This window comes from Anas acuta, chromosome 5, assembly GCF_963932015.1.
Source record: "Anas acuta chromosome 5, bAnaAcu1.1, whole genome shotgun sequence".
Lineage (NCBI taxonomy): Eukaryota > Metazoa > Chordata > Aves > Anseriformes > Anatidae > Anas > Anas acuta.
Window position 1 is genome coordinate 34,964,246 of NC_088983.1, and position 19,569 is coordinate 34,983,814.

At 48.9% G+C, this 19,569-nt stretch overlaps 3 protein-coding genes across 3 annotated transcripts; all 3 read right to left on the minus strand.

Moving 5' to 3' along the window:
• Positions 1-444: 444 nt before the first annotated feature.
• LOC137857481 (acyl-coenzyme A amino acid N-acyltransferase 2-like) lies at positions 445-7,211 on the minus strand. The gene is made up of 3 exons (XM_068684023.1): positions 6,255-7,211; positions 3,672-3,874; positions 445-3,017 (listed from the first exon to the last, which is right to left on the minus strand). The coding sequence occupies exons 1-3, from the start codon at positions 6,796-6,798 to the stop codon at positions 2,442-2,444; spliced, it is 1,323 nt and encodes a 440-aa protein (XP_068540124.1). The 5' UTR covers positions 6,799-7,211; the 3' UTR covers positions 445-2,441.
• Positions 7,212-7,358: 147 nt separating this feature from the next.
• Positions 7,359-12,425, minus strand: LOC137857480 (acyl-coenzyme A thioesterase 1-like). The gene is made up of 3 exons (XM_068684021.1): positions 11,740-12,425; positions 9,805-10,007; positions 7,359-8,519 (listed from the first exon to the last, which is right to left on the minus strand). Exons 1-3 carry the CDS (start codon positions 12,314-12,316, stop codon positions 7,914-7,916), a joined length of 1,386 nt encoding a protein of 461 aa, XP_068540122.1. The 5' UTR covers positions 12,317-12,425; the 3' UTR covers positions 7,359-7,913.
• A 2,933-nt stretch (positions 12,426-15,358) lies between these two features.
• LOC137857589 (acyl-coenzyme A thioesterase 6-like) lies at positions 15,359-17,904 on the minus strand. The gene is made up of 3 exons (XM_068684275.1): positions 17,769-17,904; positions 17,077-17,279; positions 15,359-16,646 (listed from the first exon to the last, which is right to left on the minus strand). Exons 1-3 carry the CDS (start codon positions 17,902-17,904, stop codon positions 15,993-15,995), a joined length of 993 nt encoding a protein of 330 aa, XP_068540376.1. The 3' UTR covers positions 15,359-15,992.
• Positions 17,905-19,569: the final 1,665 nt, after the last annotated feature.

The following is a 19,569-nucleotide window of genomic DNA, read 5'->3' on the forward strand; positions in this document are numbered from 1 at the left end:
TGCCTCAGAAGGGGGCCCGGCCCCGGCCCGGGCGGCAGCGGGTGACCCGCGCTCTGTCGGGAAAAAAGAGCCGTACGCCGCCCTGGGTCCGCACGCTTTATTTCATCGCTCGGGGAACTGGGGGGGAGGTAAAGCCGCGCTTACAACCGCGCCCGCACACCAGCCTCGCCCCGCCGGCACGGCACGGCCCCGGGAGCGGCTGGGGAGGGGCAGCCGCCCGGCCGCGGCCTCCCGGGAGCACCACAGACACACAGAGTGCCCGTGCAAAAGCCGGTCGGTTTCCCACAGGGCAGTTTTCGGTTTGTTCCATCCAGGGGGATCCTGACCTGTTCACAGAACTTTATTTTCCCTCCCTTGTTTAAAAGATGTTAGAAAATAAAATAAGATGATAAAAAACATCCAGCATTCCAAACAAGTGACCTACACAGAAACAAAAACCCAATGTCGAATTCTTACATTGGCTTGCTTTTTAATAACTTTTTAGCAGTTTGCTTCTCCTTCAAGCTGCAGATATCTGACAATACCTAATAATTATTTTTAAAGGTTTGGGGACTTTTAGGCTACGTGTTTTTTGTTATTTCCCAGTCAGCATTTACTTCCTGAATCTGCAGCTTGCCATCTTGCACAGCAGTGGATGCGGTGTGGTAGCACAGTGATAAGAAGACAGATATCAATACCAGGAGGGTAACAAGAGTTACAGGCAGCACTGCTCTACCCCAGGCAGTCACACCCAGAGGTCCAACTGCTGTGGATACATGACACAGACAGACAGAACAAAAACAAAACAAAAACCACCTGCAGGCAACCCTTTCCTCTATGGCTTCAACTTGGAAAAAAGACAGGGTGCTACGGATGAGCACCAGCAAGGTGCGCATCACAGCAGGCTGTGGTCCAGGGCTCCTGGGGCGGGCAGTACCAGGGGAGGCTGAAGCACCAGGCAGGGCTCTGCGAAGGTCTCTTCAGGCAGAGGTGAGACGAGGTGTGAAGAGGTTGTGTGTGGAGTGAAATGGCTGGAGCGTCTCTTCTAAGGAGTGGATGGATCAATTATTCAATAGGCAGTGATGGTGTACGGAGGGAGTGTGATTTCACTCAAATGATTAGGAGTAACATGAGCTGCAGAAAGCTAAAGAGACCTGAGCATAATTGGCAGTCAACTGGAGAGAAAAGATCCCTGAGAGCAAAGCAAAATTCAGTGCCGTAAGTGAAGGTTTTGTATCTTCCTGGGCAGCTCTCAAACTGGTCTGACAAAGTGACCTTGAAGGAGATTTGCATCAGTTTAACCCTTGCTAACCAGGCCTTCAGCACTGGCAAGACCCTTGCAAGAAATCAGGTCTTTTGGGAAGAAATGTTTCTTTGTACCTGAGTGGTAGGGAGAAATAAGGCACTAGCTAAAAATTACATCAAAAAACAACCCTGGGCGGTCCTGGGACAGAAATCCTAGTTGTTATTTTTTCATATTACTGTTGTAAGTTAATCATCACCACAAGATGACAGCTTTTTTTTTTTTTTTTTACAGTCTACCTTCCAGTCTTCTACTCATCAGCTTTTCTCTCAACTCCCCAAGAACAGCTGTCACCATATGTTGACATCATTATCAAAGAGTTTCACAATCCCTAACATAATGGCAATTATTCTTAGTTCAAAACAAGTGGTGAAGAGAGAAGTAAGACTTGCACATGGCATAACTGCATTTAACTCTGCTACGTAACACAGTTTTCATGCTCTGTCAACTGCCAATCCAAGGCGTTATAGGAACAGATATTGACATCCCTAATACAAGACAGCATTAGTGCTGCCATTCCCCCTAGATGACAGGGAAAGTAGTCTTTGTTTCCCCCCCCTTTAACAGGCAACTGCAGCTGGACAAAACCAAGACTGTTTCCAGCTGCTGCCAGAAGGCCACACTCTGAGGTCAAGAGACTCACTACAAATACAGCTCTCCAACTTTGTGCAAATGGAAAACACCTCCAGGGGATGGGCCATAAATCAGTTCCAGGCTGAAGTAACTGACAGCCCCCAGCCAGAACCATTCATCATGTTGACGTCTAGGTCTGTCATCCACAGGTTGCCATCGTTTTCTGCCAGGGGGAAGCAGTCTGTCACTTCTACGGGCACAGGCTGCGGTGCAGTTCTGTGAATCTCTGCTACTGCAAGCCAGACGGTACCTACCCCTCTCTTCAGACACTTGTTTCTTGGTGCCACAATCAATTCAGGCCATCAGATCTGTACTACAATGCAGCCTACTTATGGTTGGGTCACTTCTCCTCCGTGTACCTACTTAAAATAACTTTGGCTAGTCCAAATAAATCCCTTCCTGTTTGGGTGTGTTTGGATGCAACTGTCATTTGGTGATTTCACATTTCAGACCTTTTCTCAGCCAGTCCCTCCAGTCATTTTGGTGGCTCAAGCTCAGCAGCAACAACTTACAGGTGCTTAAGTGTTCATCCCAGATGCAAGTGCAGAAACTCCTGAATCTTTCCCCAGGAGTGCTCCTGGGCATGGGCGTGTGCTTTGCTCTCTCCACCCCCCAGAACGGGCACCCCCAGAACACGATCCACAGCCACCTGACAAAAGGGAGTAGAAGGAGGATCGATTCGGTGACCTGCTCCGGGATAACTCAGAAGTGCAAAGTTTTCTTTCCCATGCTGGCGCAGCCGCCCAATTGCCAGCTGAGCATATAAGGAGCTCTTCCACATACGATCATCTTCCCCTACCACTAGGAGAAAGTGACCTTCTGCTTTTTCAATGGGGATCGTGCAAGGAGAATTAGCAGGATTCGTTGGGTCATCCAGAGCTTCAAAGGTGTCAAACACACCAGTGTCAGAAACACTGACCTTATTCATATCGAAACGCAGCCCGGGCAGAGTCATCTCACCATAGTGGAGGTCAGCAACTGTGTTGGAACTACAGCCAGAGATACAGACAGCAGCCACTACCTCTGGCAGGAAGGTGATCATGGAGAGCGCTAGTTCTGCCCCCTTCCCAGTCCCAATTACTCCAACTCCTGGCCCCTTCACCTTCAGATAAGATAAGGGGGTGGGGAAGAGAGGAAGAAAGGAATAAAGAAAACATGCAATAGAATAGAATTAGCCATCAGCCTTTGGACTTGTGCTATTAAAAAAAAGTATATATAATAATTATAGATGTGGCCTGTTGCAAAGCTACAACCTGGATCCAGACTCCCCCTCTGTTCAAGGGTCTTACTTTTCAGAGAGCAACAAGTGTCAGACCTCATCAAATAACACTGGTGCCATGTTTGTGCTGGACACAAGTACAGTCAGCTGGACCTCACCTACTGCACATTTTGGTGCAACTATGTTCTTCTTCCCAAAACAGGTAGCAGGAAATTCAAGTACAGACTATTGCTCTATAAGCATCTGTACCGCCACTGCTCCTTCCTGTCTGGAGGCTGTCCCAGCACTTCATTGCCCTAACGATCAGGAATCATCTAGTTTCCAGTGTGAATTTATTTAATGGCCTGTTTGTGCCAGAAGGAATTCACTCTGCGGAGATATGCATGGCTGCCTATGCAGGACCTACACTTTTTTCCATTACTTGGCCTAAAGCTGCCCAGCATAAGCTGACACTCCAAGAAAATCACAGCCACCCTTGGGCATGACTACGAAATCTTTCCTAGTTCCTTGTCTGGAGAGATCTCTCATTACACTCACCTTTGGGTGACGCTGTAGAAATCTAGCTGCCTCCTCAAAGTACTCAAGGTTAAACTCTTTCATGACCTTGGGCAGATCTTCAAAGTCAAAATATGGCAGAGAAAGTGCAGCAAAACCACGGGTAGCCAGGAGACTGGATCTAAATTCAATCAAACCTCCTTCGTCACCATACATGTCAATCACTCCTGGGAAGGGGCCATCGCCTGGATTAAGAAGAGGAACAAAGGACAAGTTATCAACAAGACACTAAAAAGTATCTAGTTAGGAGTGAAAAATGAAATATAAAAGGCATTAGACATGTTCTATTCCTAGAACTTCATTACTCTTCCATTTGCACAGCTGAGATTAGAGAATTAGTGCTCTATTCCACTTTAGCTATTTCAAACTAAGAACAGATCCCCAGCTTCCTCTTAAAATATGTATGCAGCTAAATGCATTTATTTATTTATTTCAATCTAAACGTATTTCTCAATGGTCTTAACCTCCTACCCTTGGAACAATCATACTCTAAATCAGCTGTTTTCCCACCAAGAAGTCATACTGTAATTAGCAAGTTCAAGCACATTGCTAATGAGGCAATAGCACAGAGGCCTATAAATAAATTCAATCAAACTTATGCAAACTCTGAAATAAGGCACATTAAGAAAAGAACAGCAGAGACACCCACTGCTGGATGCAATCAGCTGAACTTCCTAGCTCTATCAAAGCATCAGCACTGTAAGAGCTGCCAGCAGACCTGCTATTGCGTGTGTGAAAAGACAGAATCAAACTGTCAGGGTGCGGTTACATGTGTGCAACCGATGCACAGATAAAACGTGCATATACGTGTACCAGCAGTCCCACAAAGCTTCAGAAATATTGAGAACCACAACCTTAAGCAAGCAGGCTTTGCAGCCAAGGTTGTGTTGTGTTATTGCTGTCTGTTGTCCTAGCAGATTTTAGGTTAAAGGCTCTGGGAACCATAAAGACCCCGAGTGATTCTCTTATTATTTTTTGTCTGGCCACCAGATGTCACCACTGATGCATTCAGATAGAATGGAATTAGAATAGCTCGGCAGAAAGGTACCTGCTTGTGCAAAAATACATTAACTCTCTGTCCCCATCTATACGCAACAAATACAAGACCTGTGACATATCAAGGTGCTTGAGAAAAGGAAGTTTTGGAAAAGAAATGCTAGATGGAAACCTCCTAACAAAGCATTAGAAAGTCAGAAAAGCACTGAAATGTGCTTTTGGGTTCTTTTACAGTTCTAAAATTTTTAATTGAAATTCAATATTCTGTGTGAAAGAAGATCAGTCCAGACAAATTTCTCAGAATGCCAAGATCAGCAGTAATCTATAGTTATGAACACTCAGCCTAGATGGCTAGGAAAAAAAAAAAAGTACTCTATCATCCCCACGTGGAAAGCTTTCTAGCAAGTACGTTTGATAAAAGCACAGTCAAGCCTTGAGTCTTGAGAGAAATACAACTTCAACTTACAGAAGGATCCTCGACTGCCTTCCTGAGTGCCTGCACATGTACAAGTATAGATTCTGCATTGTTCACTAAAATGTAGGATGAAACGCTAGACAACTTTACCAATACTTTAAAAAACAAACAAACAAAAAAAAAACAAACCCACAACTAAAGCCTTTAACTTTTGTGCCTGAAATGTGAAATCCCTTACACATTATAACTGCAGTTTAAGCCCCCTTCTGTAATCTCACTTTTACTACGGACAGTTGACCTTTACGATTCCTGTCTTAACAATCCCTGCAGCAAAGAAAGATACAGTGGTCATGCTGTAACTGGATCCTCCGTCAAGAAGGATGCCAGCATCATTTAAGCAATAATCCCAGATTTTTTTTCACAACATTACAACACCAGACTTTGTAAAGGGATAAATGCAGTTCCAGCTTGCAGATCTCTGGATTCCCACTGAGCTCAGCAGAAACTCAGCTCACTCTCTAAGACGGGATATATCAAAATAACCACGTCTCAGTGGTAGAAATTCCAGAATGCTGACTAAACATTTGATCCAAAATTCAAAGTTCAATCTATGCTGTTTTCTTCTTCTTCAGTGGACTTTGGATCTGTATCTAAATGGATAAAAAAAAACAATTATTGGTTTGGAAATCATTCACCGAGAAGATTTTAATCCCTAATAACTGCAGTTATTAGGGATTAATAACTTGCAGGATTTGGAGAACTGATCTATTATAAATTAGGGACAATATGGGCTGCAGGTCTAGTAGAACAACACCAAGGAGAATACAGAAGCTTAAATCATGGCTCAAGTGTTCAAACGCTGTCACTGGGGTAAGGTTTCATTTTCCAGCAACAGCAGCAGGCCATCGGAATATCACAGCTCATAAAACACAGCCATCCCACAAGCAGAACAGGTAGAACTCGTCCAGAATTCTGTTTTGCATTTGTCCCACGGAACAAACGAACTAACTAAACCATTAACTCGGCCTACTGTACACTTCTACTGCCCAGCATCTGCCCTGCTGCTCCGCTGATTGGCATGTACGTGCATCTCGGGGAGGAAAAAGGGCTTCTAAAGGAGAAGAGCCGCGGGGTCCCGAGCAGCACTCACTCACCCGGCGGCAGGAACAGGGAGCCCCTGACGCTTCCCTCCTTCAGCCGGATCCTCCGCACGCCGGGGGCCGTGAACCAGCGCTGCACCTCGGCCTTGGCCATCACCGGCCCGTGGATGGCGCCGGGCCCGCTGTGGCCCTGGTGGACCAGCACCTCCACCCTCATCGGCGTGCCGGTGCTGCGGGGGACGAGCCGCTGGTACGGCCTCTCCATGCCGGCGGGGGCGAGGCTCCAGAAGAGCCCCATGGGCTCCACGCCCGTGTAGTCCCCGCCGTGCGAGGCGTCGGTGCCCAGGTGCAGCTGCCCGCGGCCGTCCGCCCGGTAGTGCGCGCACGACTGGAAGAGGCAGCCGCGCTCGTCCGCCACCACGGCCCGCAGCGTCACCGCCTGCCCCGCCGCCAGCCCCGCCACGCGGGTGTCCACCCGCTCGTCCGCCAGCCCGGCGGAGGGGGTCACGGCCACGCTCACGGCCCGCCGCCGGGGCGCGGGGGGCGGCGGCAGCGGGGCGCGGCACAGGGCCCGCAGCGGGGCCGCCGCTCTCCACATGACGGCGGTGGCGGGGCCGCTGCGCCCACGGCAATAACGGCCGGGCGGCCGCCGCCCCCGCCAGGCAGCCTCAATCGAGAGCTGAGGCCGCCCCCGGCCTCGCCCCCGCCGCCCGCCCCGCGGAAACCGAGGGTTGCCTAGAGCCCGCCCCGGCCCACGGCTCGCTTTAATGAGGGCCACGATTAAAGCTCCCGGCTCGCTTTAATGAGGGCCACGAGCACAGCCCGGGCGCAAGGCGGGGGGCGGCCCGTCCCGTGCAGCCGCCCGGCTCGGAGCCGTGAGGCGCTGACCCGCTAACGGCCCGCGCGTTTTCTCCCCTCAGAGAAAACCGTAAGGCGGGAGGGCGTCACCTGCTGAGGTGACCAAATGCGGGTCCAGGCGTGACCACCGACACCTCCACGCCACTTCTGTTTTCCCTTTATGCTTCTCAATGTTCCCAAACCCCCAAGTTTCCTCCTTTTTACTGGATATACCCAGAATATTCTGTCAGGCAACGGGCTGTTGTCATCTGTAAATGAGTTAATTTGGTATTTCGGGGCGCTGGCACGCTATTGCCACACTTCTAAGTGAAAATCGTATTAATATTAGATCTCAAAATTGACAGTGTTAAGGCAGATGCATACATTTCAGAGATGTGGGAGAGGGGAAATGAACAGGCAGTACAATAGAAGAAAGTGCACCTGGAGAAGGGGAAGATCACTGGAGGTAGGCAGAAAGAAAAGCGGCTTCTAGAAAGAATAGTGCAAGAAACCATCTCTGGTAAGGACAACGGCATCCAACATGTTTCCTCTAAGGAAGCCCTGCAAGGTAAATTTTCATCCCATTTCTCAGCTCAACTTAGTTACCTTCCACTTAAGCTCATTCAGAACAGACCCAGCCTTGCCACCACCATTTTTCCACAGCTTGGAAACCCAAACCACACACAGTAAGGAGGCCAACACGTCACTGAGGTTAGAGGACAGCGTGAAAAGGAAGCAGCTTTCATGGCTCTCACTATCTTCCTTGAAGAAACTCAACGACTTATTTTCTGATGTTCTTTGCTCTCACTCAGAGCCATATAACAAAACTAATCTGAAACACAAAGCATCTTCCTCTGGAAAGTAACCTAACTCGCATCACAGCTTATTAGTTGTTCCAGAGGGCTTGCCATTGAGGTGCCTGTGGAAGAAGGCTTGGATCTGCTGCCAGGCATCTCTCTGTGCCTCAGAGTGTGCCTTGGGCTCCCCTCCCCACATCACAGGCCTGCCAATTAGCAGGTGCATTGAGGCTGCACACATTGGGAAAAAGGGGGGTTCAATATAATGCCCTGCTCCAGGATAACAGACTATCTCGGGCTTTTCCTTCCCATGTGCCTGCAAATGTTTGCTCCCCTCAACTGCAAAGAATTCACTTTTCCAGTTGTGATCATCCTGGCCAACAATGAACAAAAAGCGACACTCGGCCTTCTCCAAAGGGATAAAGCTTCGGCGGTTGGGCCCTTCTAACGGGTTGTTCAGTACATCGATAATATCAGCAATCCCAGACTTGTTGATCTTGATGCGTTTTGTATCGGCACCGAGGGGGGGAATGGTGATATCCTTGTAGCGGAGCACTGCGCCCACGTTCGCCACCGAGCCATTGATCACAGCGGTGGCCGTGATGCCCTTCAGGAACGAGGCCATGGAGAGGCACAGGTCACCCCCCTTCGAGAATCCAAGCAGCCCAACCCCTGGACCTTTCACCTGGATGGGAGAGAAAGAGAAACCACAATCAATAAACCACTGCTTGCTATTTCTTTGAAGTGCTGCCACGTTCGCAGCAGTCCTTGTTCTGAATTTGGAACCCAGGTAGAGGCATCTAAGGTCCTGTGTGCAAGGCCCATGTCTGAAGGACCTTGGAGCACTGCTCTGTGCTTGACTTATTGCCACAAGCCCTGCAGAGACTGCAGCAGCATCCTAACAGAGGACACTGGAAGATGGTTAGTGAATAGCACAATTGCTCCAACATCCAAAGACCCTCTCTGGGCTAAAAAGGCTCTGAGACAGCACTAAAATTTAATACCTTCCGTACCTTAGCACCAGCATGACAGGCTCCACACCCACTGACTCTGAAGCACAGAAAAGGGGGAAAATAGAAAATACGGCCCAAATTTTGCAAAACGTTGAAAACATGGTGGTAGCTATCAGTGAAGGTGTTAGTGAGAGGCTAAGATACCGTTGGCAGGGAGAAAAAAAAAAAGTATTTTTTGGACGGAGAAGTAGCAAAAGCAGTTAGGGGAAAGGCAACTGAAAGGCAACCAAGGCCTTTAACAATTACTCATCTTTCTGAGGCTGAGGAAGATTTATTTTGAGCTCTCCAGAGCGGCAAGACACTGCCTTGTGCAACTCTAGCTACTGCTGTCTACAGCTATTTGGAAGAAGACGCAGAACTAAGCAGGGCTCTCTTCCAAGTGGTGCCATCTTGATGCAGACCTAAGCAGAGCTCGCTCTCTTCCAGGAGATGCCAGCTCAGAAACCCTGATCCCTGACTTCACAGCCAGCTACTAAAAGCCACACACCACATACCACCATTTGGAGTGACTACAACACCTTATTACAATACACAGCGACAAATGGGTATTTATGGACTTCTTGAGCCCTGGATCACAGAGGCGTATCACATGCTCCAAGGCTGGAAAGGACATTTAGTTCTCAAGGACATATTACAGAGCATAAACCTCAAAGCCCTATTGGAAGCCTGATAAGCCTCAAGGCTACTGGTTCCCTAGTTACAACACTGGGGTGAGTGAAGCAGAAATTACCAGTATGTGACCCACATGTCATTGTGTCACCCGGCCAGTTCAGAAAAACTGGAATACTCTGCCAGAGAGCCACTGTAATGGGACTTAAAGATATGAAAGGAACTATTTACAGCCAACATGAGCAGAGATACTATTTTAAATAAAACAGTTCTGCCCTGTGTGCAGTCTGACAGGACCTAACTAATGATAATTACCAGTAGTGAGAAAGAGTCAATAAAAAAGCCAACCTGGGTGTGTTTTAACATGTAGTTTATGGCTTCTTCAAAATATTCCAGGTGGAACTCCTTCATCTCTTTGGGGAGATCTTCATAGCCGTAGAAAGCCAGAGCCAGCACAGCAAAGCCATAGTTGGCCAGCAGGCAAGCCCTGTATTCAGGGAGTCCTCCTCCAGTTCCATACAAGTCAATAATTCCAGGAAAGGGGCCATTTCCTGCAACAGACCACAAGACAGCTACCTTGACCCATCACTTTTCATTTGTATCCCAAATTGAGAGGACTGAGAATGTTTTTTTTTTTTAAAAAAAAAAAAGCATCAAGAATGGTACTAAGCAACCTAAATTCTGTGCCAATTTTCAGTAAATGGATAAATTGCTTCAAGATTAAACAAGACAGCACAAAACAGCAGTCTTGCTAATGTTTTAGTGAACATCAGGGCTAGAAGGGAAGAGCTTCCCTGACAGTCACATCTAGTTCCCTATATAATGTAAACTCACTGCAAAGATATCAAGCTCTGCTTCAGGAATACCCAGGAGGATTCTCCTCACTGCATTTCTTAAAAGATGGACCCAAAAATCTCATCTTCTGATGTTCTGGGCTTCTCAGTTCCTGTGTCAATGTACTACAGCAGGTTAACCAGGGCACTAAGGGAAGAAAATATTTGCAGTTGGTCTTGCTACCCTCTGAGGGAAACTCTACCTTAGGCTCATCAGGAGACAGGGACGGAACAGAGCTGGGAGGGATGGCTACAAACTGATAAAGACGTATGGAAAGGAGAAGGCCATAAGGATTCTTCATTCCTGCTCTGAATATAGGCAATCTCAGGTGTCCACACACTAATGCGCAGAACTTGTGCAACAAACAACAAGAACTGGAAACTCACCACCAGCCACAGGGCTACAACGCAATCATAAGCAGGGATGCTGGCTGGGACAGCACATATGATTGCACTGCTCTCACGGAGGAGCTACCAAGGGCGTGCAGGGAAGGAGGTGGGGAGGGAAAAGTGCACGCTATGTAGAAGTGCTCTCTGACTCTGTATGGTTCCAGCATGAAACCAGAGACACGCCTGGTGAGAGCCTCTGGGTCACAGGGAGAAGGGAAGATGGGAATGTGTTGGGGGATCGTGACTGCTAAAGAGCACCTGACCAAGTCAAGGCGAGAGATGAGGCTTCCTACTGACAACTAGCACAAGCCTTGACAATTGCTGGGACAACATAGCATTTTTCAGGCAATCTGGAAACCTCCGAGACCCTCTCAATAATTTGCTGACAGAAAGGCTGTAAGGGCAAACCTGTATAATGCTTTACTTGACTTTCTGCTCAGAAGCGGAGAGAAATGGTGCAAATTTGGCAGCAAAAATCTTGGACTGCAGCAACTCTGAAATGACTGAGTTCAGGAACTGGGGAAAGGCTGGGATGGGCAGCAGCACAGTTAGGACTTGAGACTTTTGGACAGCAACGTTCAGCCCTAAGAATGACTAGCTGAATTCCCTGGAGAGCAGCCAGGTAGGGGAAAGGTAGGTTGAGGGCCGGCCAGCACCACACGCTGCCACCACGGCATCTGAAAACAAACACGTGTTCACACACAACTGTTGGCAAAAAGCAAACTTTCCTCTGAGCAAACTACGGTTCTGTATCAACAACTAGTACAGTGACACTGGGTTTGTGGATGGGGGTAAATGTGAGAGAGCACAGAGGGTGAGCTTCAGTCCAGGGGGGCTCTGGTGAATTTAAGGACTGGGTTAACAGACAGGTCATGAGGTCTTCACCCAAGGAGAAGGGTGAGGGTGTTCTCTGGGCGCAGAGCACTCGCACACAACCCCACACTTTGGGAAGTGACTGCCCGAGCAGCAGCCCTGCCTAAAACAACCCTGGAGCCCGGGCTGAACAGCAGTCACTGAAACAAACTCAGGGGGCACGGAGCCCGGCAGGGCCGGTACTCACCGGGGGGCAGGAAGAGCGTGGCCCGGATCCTCCCCTCTCGCACCGGCACCCTGCGCACCCCGTCCCGCAGGAACAGCCGCTCGTGCTCGGCCTGGGCCAGGAGCTGCCCGGGGGGGTCCCCGTGGCCCTCCAACACCTCCAGCTGCAGGCGGAAGGGGGTCTGCACGTCCTTCTTCACCAGCCGCCAGAAGGGCTTGCGGGGCTGCAGAGCCCAGAGCAGCCCCATGGGCTCCAGGCCGCTGAAGCTGCCTCCCGGCAGCGCGGGGCAGCGGGCCAGGTCCAGCTCCCCGTCGTCCGCCGCCTGGTACCGGCCGTGGGCCTCGAAGAGCTCGCCCGCCTCGTCCCGCAGGGATGCCCGCAGCGTGACCTGCTGCCGCGGGCCCAGGCCCTGCACGGCGATGCCCAGCGGCTCGTCGAAGAGGCTGCGGGCGGCCGGCGAGAAGCGGATGCTGGCGGCCATGGAGGACAGGCTGCGGGCGGGGAGGGCACCTGGGATCCGCGCGGGGCCGGGCCAGAGGAGCCTCTGCCAGCAGCGAGCGCTCAGCCGGCTCAGGGAGAGGGCAGCGACCTGCCCCATGGCCCCGCAGCGATTCCGCCCCCGGGCACCGCCGCCCCGCTCTGCCCGCCCGGGCCGGGCCGGGCCGGGCCGGGCTGGGCTGGGTTGGGGAGCCCTCGGCCCGCCCGCCGAGCGGGGTGGGGCCTGGGCGCTGCGCGGGAGCCCGGGCCGGGGGGCTGGGCTTGGCTGTGAGGCGGCCGAAATAGATGGATTAAATAATTAAATAAATTAAATAAATTCCATAGTAGAGGCATTAAAATAGATGTTGCTGAGCGTCTTTGCTTACTACTGTGCAAATTCACCCGAAACGAGGAGTCTCGGGGCCCCCTCACAGGGGATGTTTCCTGACAGAAATGGGGAACCTGTCTCTAAAACCAGCCGAGACCGACCTTGTGGTTTGGACAAGAGCCAAGGAGCAGCTGAGTCTGTACAAAGGCAGGGGGTCAGCTAGTGGTGATGAAGAGGAGTTATCAGCCTTCATCCCCAGGCCCCCTGAACCAGCACCACCACAAGGCACTGCACAAGCACAGATGGGAGAAGTTTATGGAAATGACTTATTGGAGCTAATTTTAATTTAAAACAGGGATAGGTTATGCATATATATAGGCGTAATGGGAAATTTCATATATATGTAACACTTTACTGCATATAATCAGGGCAAGTTGCCATGTTGGGATGCGTATGCCTTTGGGAGCTATCACGCACATGCCCTGTGCCGAAATACATGTAAACCACGTACCTACTGTATAACTCATTTGCTTTGAGTTGTAGAGTGCTTCCAGGAATCAACAGGAGTAGAGGGAATGGCCTCAAGTTGCACCAGGGGAGGTTCAGGTTTGAAATTAGGAGACATTTCTTCTCAGAAAGAGCAGTCGGGTATTGAAACAGGTTGCCCAGGGAGGTGGTGGCATCACCATCCCTGGGGTTGTTCAAGGAAAAGTTGGACCTGGTGCTTAGGGACAGGGTTTAGTGGGTGACATTGGTAGGGGGTGGTTGGACCAGATGATCTTGAAGGCCTCTTCCAACCTTAACGATTCTGTGATTTCTATGACGTGCAAATCCACCACTTGGATAGGTTTGCCACAACAGCTACCTAAGCTGCAAGGTTAAGAAGAGAGATACCTCTCCATATTCCATAGGCTCCTAATCCATGCAGACTGTAGCCTAAAAATGTTTTCGTCAGAATTTGGAACCTCATTTCCTGTGTTATTAATGTATAAACAACCTTTGGCTTAGAATAAAGTAAAATTATACAAATTAATTGTAATAATATTTCTAAATAGTTGTAAAACTAATTTCAGAGGTTAAAGGAGCAATTGAAGATGGATCTGATTATCATGGTCAGAGACCATGTTGTGGTCGTGCATCCTTGTGACCACAGTCCAGTCACAAAGCCAGCCTGGAGCAGAGGTTTTAAGATTCAGGGTCGGCATCGTGTTTTCTGGAGGGGGCACCTTTCTCTGTGTTGTGTTGTTGGGTGGTGGTACCTTCCTACAGGGAGATTCACATACCTGGTGGGGAATTACTTTCCTTTTGATGGCAGTGAGGGTAGTGCAGTGTAACTGGTGTGCTCCCTTCCATAGTTCTTTCTCTGGTGCACCCTGACGTAAGCCCAGTCTCCTGGTTCCAGAGCGTGGCACAGTTTGAAGGAAAGCTCTGGAAGATCTTGCGTTACTTGATAATGTACAGATATTACATGTTTCATTAGGGGCCTGCAATAATTTAATGTTAAAACATCAGTCAGTTGCAGGTCGTCTGTGCAGTGCTTCAGGGAAGGCTCGTAGGCCATCCCGTAAGGATCTCATGAGGCAAACAGCCATGCTTCCTATTTGCTGTGCTTTGCATGTACAGCAATGGTAGTGGCTGTGTTTTTGGACATTTTAGGCCTGTTTCTTAACATACCTTAGCTAATTTACTTCTCATGTCAGAGTTTCTTTCTGCTGTACTGCTATATTGAAGATGGTAGGCGCAATGCTGGTGTTGCTTAATGTTTAAAGCTGTGCAAATATTTTTAATCACTTGGTTTGTGAAATGAGTGACTTGATTGCTATCTGTAGTAAGAGGAATGCCAAATCAAAGTATCAAGTCTCTTAAAAGTTTCTTGGCCACAATAGTGACATGAGCTTGTTTGCAGGGATAAGCCTCAACCCATCCTGAGAACTTGCAGTGGATTACAAACACATATTCTGGATTACAACATTTAGCCATCTGGAGGAAACTATATCTGCAGATTATTTGCAGGTTCCAAGGTTAGAGATGTGCTGCAGGGGTTGTTTCTGTATACCGGCCTATGTTATGGACTAGGCACATGGGACAAGTGGTACAATACTGCCGAGCTTCACAGAAAAATTTGGAGCAAACCAATCTCACTGTATGACTGCAATCACACCCCCTTGGCTATCGTGAGCCACGGAGTGTGACACATGAGCACGACAGGGTAAAATGGAGTGAGGCATGACCAAAGGACCATCCAGAGAACACAATAAAGAATCTGGGTGAAACTGGCAACCACTGTGGAGCCAAGAGTCCTTCTCAGTTGCAGGAGCCTTGTTCTACAATAATTAAAGTTCTGAAAGAGAAGGTGAATGTCAGAGGTATTAGGCAGAGTCTCAGCAGTCTTTTGTTCCCCATGGTGGGAGCTCCATCTCTCCTGAGCAGGTCAGGTGCTTTGTCATCTAGCATTACTGTATTGCTGTCTGACATGAGAACTGCTGCTGAGAATGACACCCTTCAGCATGCAGTGCTGGGTGTAATCACAAGCTTGATCGTGTGCAGGAGCAGATCCTAAGGGAGAGGGCCCTGAAGGCATATGCAACTCCTCCTCCACACTTGGTATCCCAAGAGCAGAGGAGTGAAGGTGACAGGGACACGTCAGTCTCCTCTTATCTCTTCTCCCCGCCTGGGCAACCCTGGTTCCCATGCTCCTGCAAATTCCAGCCTGGTGGCCCAGATGCAAAGATCCCTGTTTCTAAACAAAGCACAGCAAATGACTCCATGGCTTTCAAATCTCATTCTCTCTTTATTTAAATTATTGCTCTAATAGTTCCCCATTTTGTGGGAGATCACAGTCATTTAAAATTTGGCTTTTCCAATGACATCTTGGAGCCAGAAGTATTCATGATCCAGAGCCCTTTCTTCTGAAGGGAAGATGAAAACAGAAGACAAACAACTCTTCTAGAAAGTTCACCAGAGACACCCCAGCATCCTTATTATAACATCCATTATTGCACACTTACAGCAGCTCAGAGGTCAGAGATATTTCCATTTGTGATGAGACATTCACCATAACTGTGGTGAAATCCACGTGCCAAAATTAGTATTTGAGAGGTTTTGCTCTAAGTATGAGCTGTGGATAGCATATGCATGTGGAGACCGCAGTAATTTGCAAAGTACAGTCAAATATTAAAGTAGAAAACAGGTGAGAAAAATAACGAGAATTTTTTGTTTGACCTATTTTATCAAGGGCTAATGTGAAACTATTCTCCACTCCTTTTCTTAACACTTGAGCAAAAATGTTGAGGGAAAACCAGAAAATTGAAAACTATTTCTTTTCTGAGTAGTGGATGTGCAAAGTCATGGAAGACACCGTAGCTGTACTGGTACAGCTGTGAATGGGATTTGACCTGATAAATGTAATAGAATTCATCAGATCTGGTTGTTCAAAACTGTGTGTTACTTGTACATTGCTTCTTCCACATTACTTGTCATTTAAGTATTTGTGGAAAAAAGCCTGGATCTGTGGCCAGGCATGAACCTGTGCTTTAGAATAAGCCATGAGCTCCCCACCCAAGACTGCCCGCTTCTGAAAAACAGGGTGGTTTCCTATCGGGTACAAAGGGAAAAAGGGAGGGTCAAGGCAGTGCCCTACTCCAGGGTAAATGAGTATCTGAAAATTTTCCTTCCCTTGAGCCTGCAAATGCTTGCAGGCTTCAGTAGCAAAATACTCACTCTTGATAACATGGTCATCTTGACCAGCAATGAACAGTAAATGTGCCTCAGCTTTCTCTATTGGGATCAGGCTTTGGTTGCCAGGGACTTGAAAGGGGTCTAAAGTGGCATCAGAAAAATCAAGAATGTTGTCATCATAATCCTTAGTATGCTGTTGCTTAAGGGTCAAAGGGGGGATGATTTTATCCTTGTAGCTGAGAGGAATAACTGTATTGGACACAGGGCCATTAATGGTAGCAACGGCTGTGACGTTCTTCAGGAAGGAAGCCATGGAGAGAGACAGATCACCTCCTTTAGAGAAACCGAGCAGGCCAATGCCAGGCCCCTTTACCTGGTGGACAGGAGAAAAACAAAAACAAAAACAAAAACAAAAACAAACAAACAAAAAAGCATCAGTACTGAGCTGAAAAATACCACAGCTAATTACCGGAGGAGGATATTGTGTAATGCTGATAGTTTACATGACAGTACAAAGGAGGGGATGGCAACAATTAGTTTTTTTTTGCTGGACAAGTGCTAAACACCTGCCCCGAAGGAGGAGGGACATTAGGTGACAATTCACAAAGGCTCTCTCCTGCACAGCCTCCCCACCGTGTTACATTTCAGCTGTCTCCTGTGAGATTGCTTTGTGATCTCTCTCCACTGACGTTCCAGTGCATATCTGTTTGACCCTTCCAACTTTCTAGAGCTCAGACACCCAAAACCCTGCAGATGCCAGCCATGGAGCCAGGCAAGCATCCAGACACCTCCACAGAGATCACTCAGGTGAAGGGACAGACGCTCTGAAGAAGCAGTACTCCCTGGATCCCAGAGGACAGGGAGGGTGCTCCTACCTGTGGGTGCTGCAGCATGTAGTTCACTGCCTCTTCAAAATATTCCAGGTGGAGTTTGGTCACATCCTGGGGCAGATCCTCATAGTTGTAATAAGCCAGGGCCAGTGTGGCAAAGCCATGATTGGCCAGTAGGCTGGCTCTGTACTCACGAAGGCCTCCTCCAAGTCCATCTATGTCAATGATTCCTGGAAAGAGGTCCTCTCCTGGAACAGACAAGAGCAATATTGCCTGAAATGACTCATTTAAATGTTTCTCTGGTTTAGAATGCATCAAGCCAGGTACACAGTATGAACTGCAGAAGAGTGTATTTTATGTAAGGGACATGACGAGTCACTCAGCTGTGTAGTGCTGGCAGATAAAAAAAGACTCTTCCTCTGCAGTTTGCATGCAGGTGACAGCACAGCTACTGGCTTTACACAGACTGTGAGGATTCAAAGCAGTGGCTGTGTACCCCAGAGGCCAGGACTGCAGCTGCCCGTACCCATGTCTCAGTTGTGTAGCAGAGCACTGTCGGCCTACACTGAGCATGCACAGAAAAGGTCCTAAAAATGGGCAAGTCTCTTGAGACTGTATCCCAAAACATCCTCATAGACAAGCTCAGGAAGTGTGGCCTAGATGAGGGGACAGTGAGGTGGATTGGCAGTTGGCTGGATGGCACAGCTCAGAGGTCCATTCTAGTTGGAGGCCTGTACTCCAGGGGTCAGTACTGGATCCGGTCTTGTTAAACTTATTCATCAACAACCCAGATGATGAAACTGAGAGCGCCTTCGGCAAGTTTGCTGATGACACGAAGATGGGAGGAGTGGCTGATACCCCAGAGGGCTGCATTGCCATTCAGAGGGACCCTGACAGGCTGGAGGGTTGGGCCGAGAGGAACCTCATGAAGTTCAACAAGGGCAAGTGCAGGGTCCTGTGCCTAGGGTGGAATAACCCCAAGCACCAGTACAGGCTGGGGGTGACCTGCTGGAGGGCAGCTCTGCAGAGAGGGACCTGGGAGTCCTGGTGGACAGCAGGCTGACCATGAGTCAGCAATGCGCCCTTGTGGCCAAGAAGGCCAATGGCATCCTGGGCTGCATTTGGAAAAGCGTTGCCAGTAGGCCGGGGGAGGTGATCCTACCCCTCTACTCAGCCCTGGTGAGGCTTCACCTGGAGTAATGTGTCCAGTTCTGGGCTCCCCAGTACAAGAGGGACAGAGAACTACTGGAGTGAATCTGGGGGCTATGAAGATGGTTAGAGGACTGGAGTACCTGTTGTACAAGAAGAGGCTGAAAGAACTGGGCCTGTTTAGCCTGGAAAACAGTAGACCGAGGGGAGACCTCATTAATGTATATAAATATCTGAGGGGAGGGTGTCGAGAGGATGGAGCTGGTCTCTTTTCAGTCGTGCCCAGCAACAGGATGAGAGGCAATGGGCACAAACTGAAGCACAGGAGGTTTTGGCTCAATACGAGGGGGCACTTCTTTACTGTGAGGGTTAAAGAGCACTGGAACAAGTTCCCCAGAGAGGTTGTGGAGCATCCTTCTCTGGAGATATTCAAGACCCCCCTGGATGCCATCCTGTGCAACGTGCTCTGGGTGATCCTGCTCGGCAGGGAGGTTGGGCTAGATGATCTTCAGAGGTCGCTGCCACCCTCAGCCATTCTATGATTCTGTGATTCTGTCTGTGGCGGTGCTCAGGGGAGGCGGGACAGTGCTGTAGCAAAAGCTCTTTGGGCTCTCCATCTCTGTATGGCCTTAGGCTGTTTTCTGATTGGTATCCAACTTCTGAATCATAACATAGAGACGTCCTGTATGGAGAGCACTGCCAGGAATGGAAAATCATGACTGGGACATCTCAGTGCAAGACAATTTGAACGTGGTGAAATCACAGTGGGGAAATACAACTCCAAATGAAGCTGTGCAACAGAAATACTGATCATGCTTGCAGTCTTGTGAAGCTAAAGATTTGCTGTGGTGTCTGCGGGATGAGAATAAACTCCTCCCTGTGCCTAGGAAACAATTCAAAGAACCAGGGACTGTGGCAAGGGTCTATAACTTTAAAACGCACCCTAGTTAAAGGAGCGGGTCTAAGGACCCTGAGAAAATGAGCCAGCATTTGATTTACTATAAGCATCTCAAGTGAAGGGAAGCAGGGAGGTTTGGATACAAAATGCATGCAAGTGGCTTCATCTCCTGGTCAGCAGGCAGGGATAGAGGTGGAGCAGGGGAGGGAGTCCTGGCCACACTGCCGAGGGGGATGCTGAACGCGAGAAATCAGCCACTCTGCACCATGGACTCCGGCAGGGAAGTCTCTGTTTAACTACTTAGCAGGTACTGCAGCCTGGTGGTGTTCTTGAGCACATCATACAGCTCAGAGAGGAAACCCTTTCTGAGAGCAATTAATTAATGTTTGTCTTTTCCATCTGGAAAGGTTTATTCTCCATAAAAGTTCTTTAGCCCCTCCTCTTCTGCCTTTCACCTACTGAAGTTGTCCACAGAGCACATGTGCCAACAA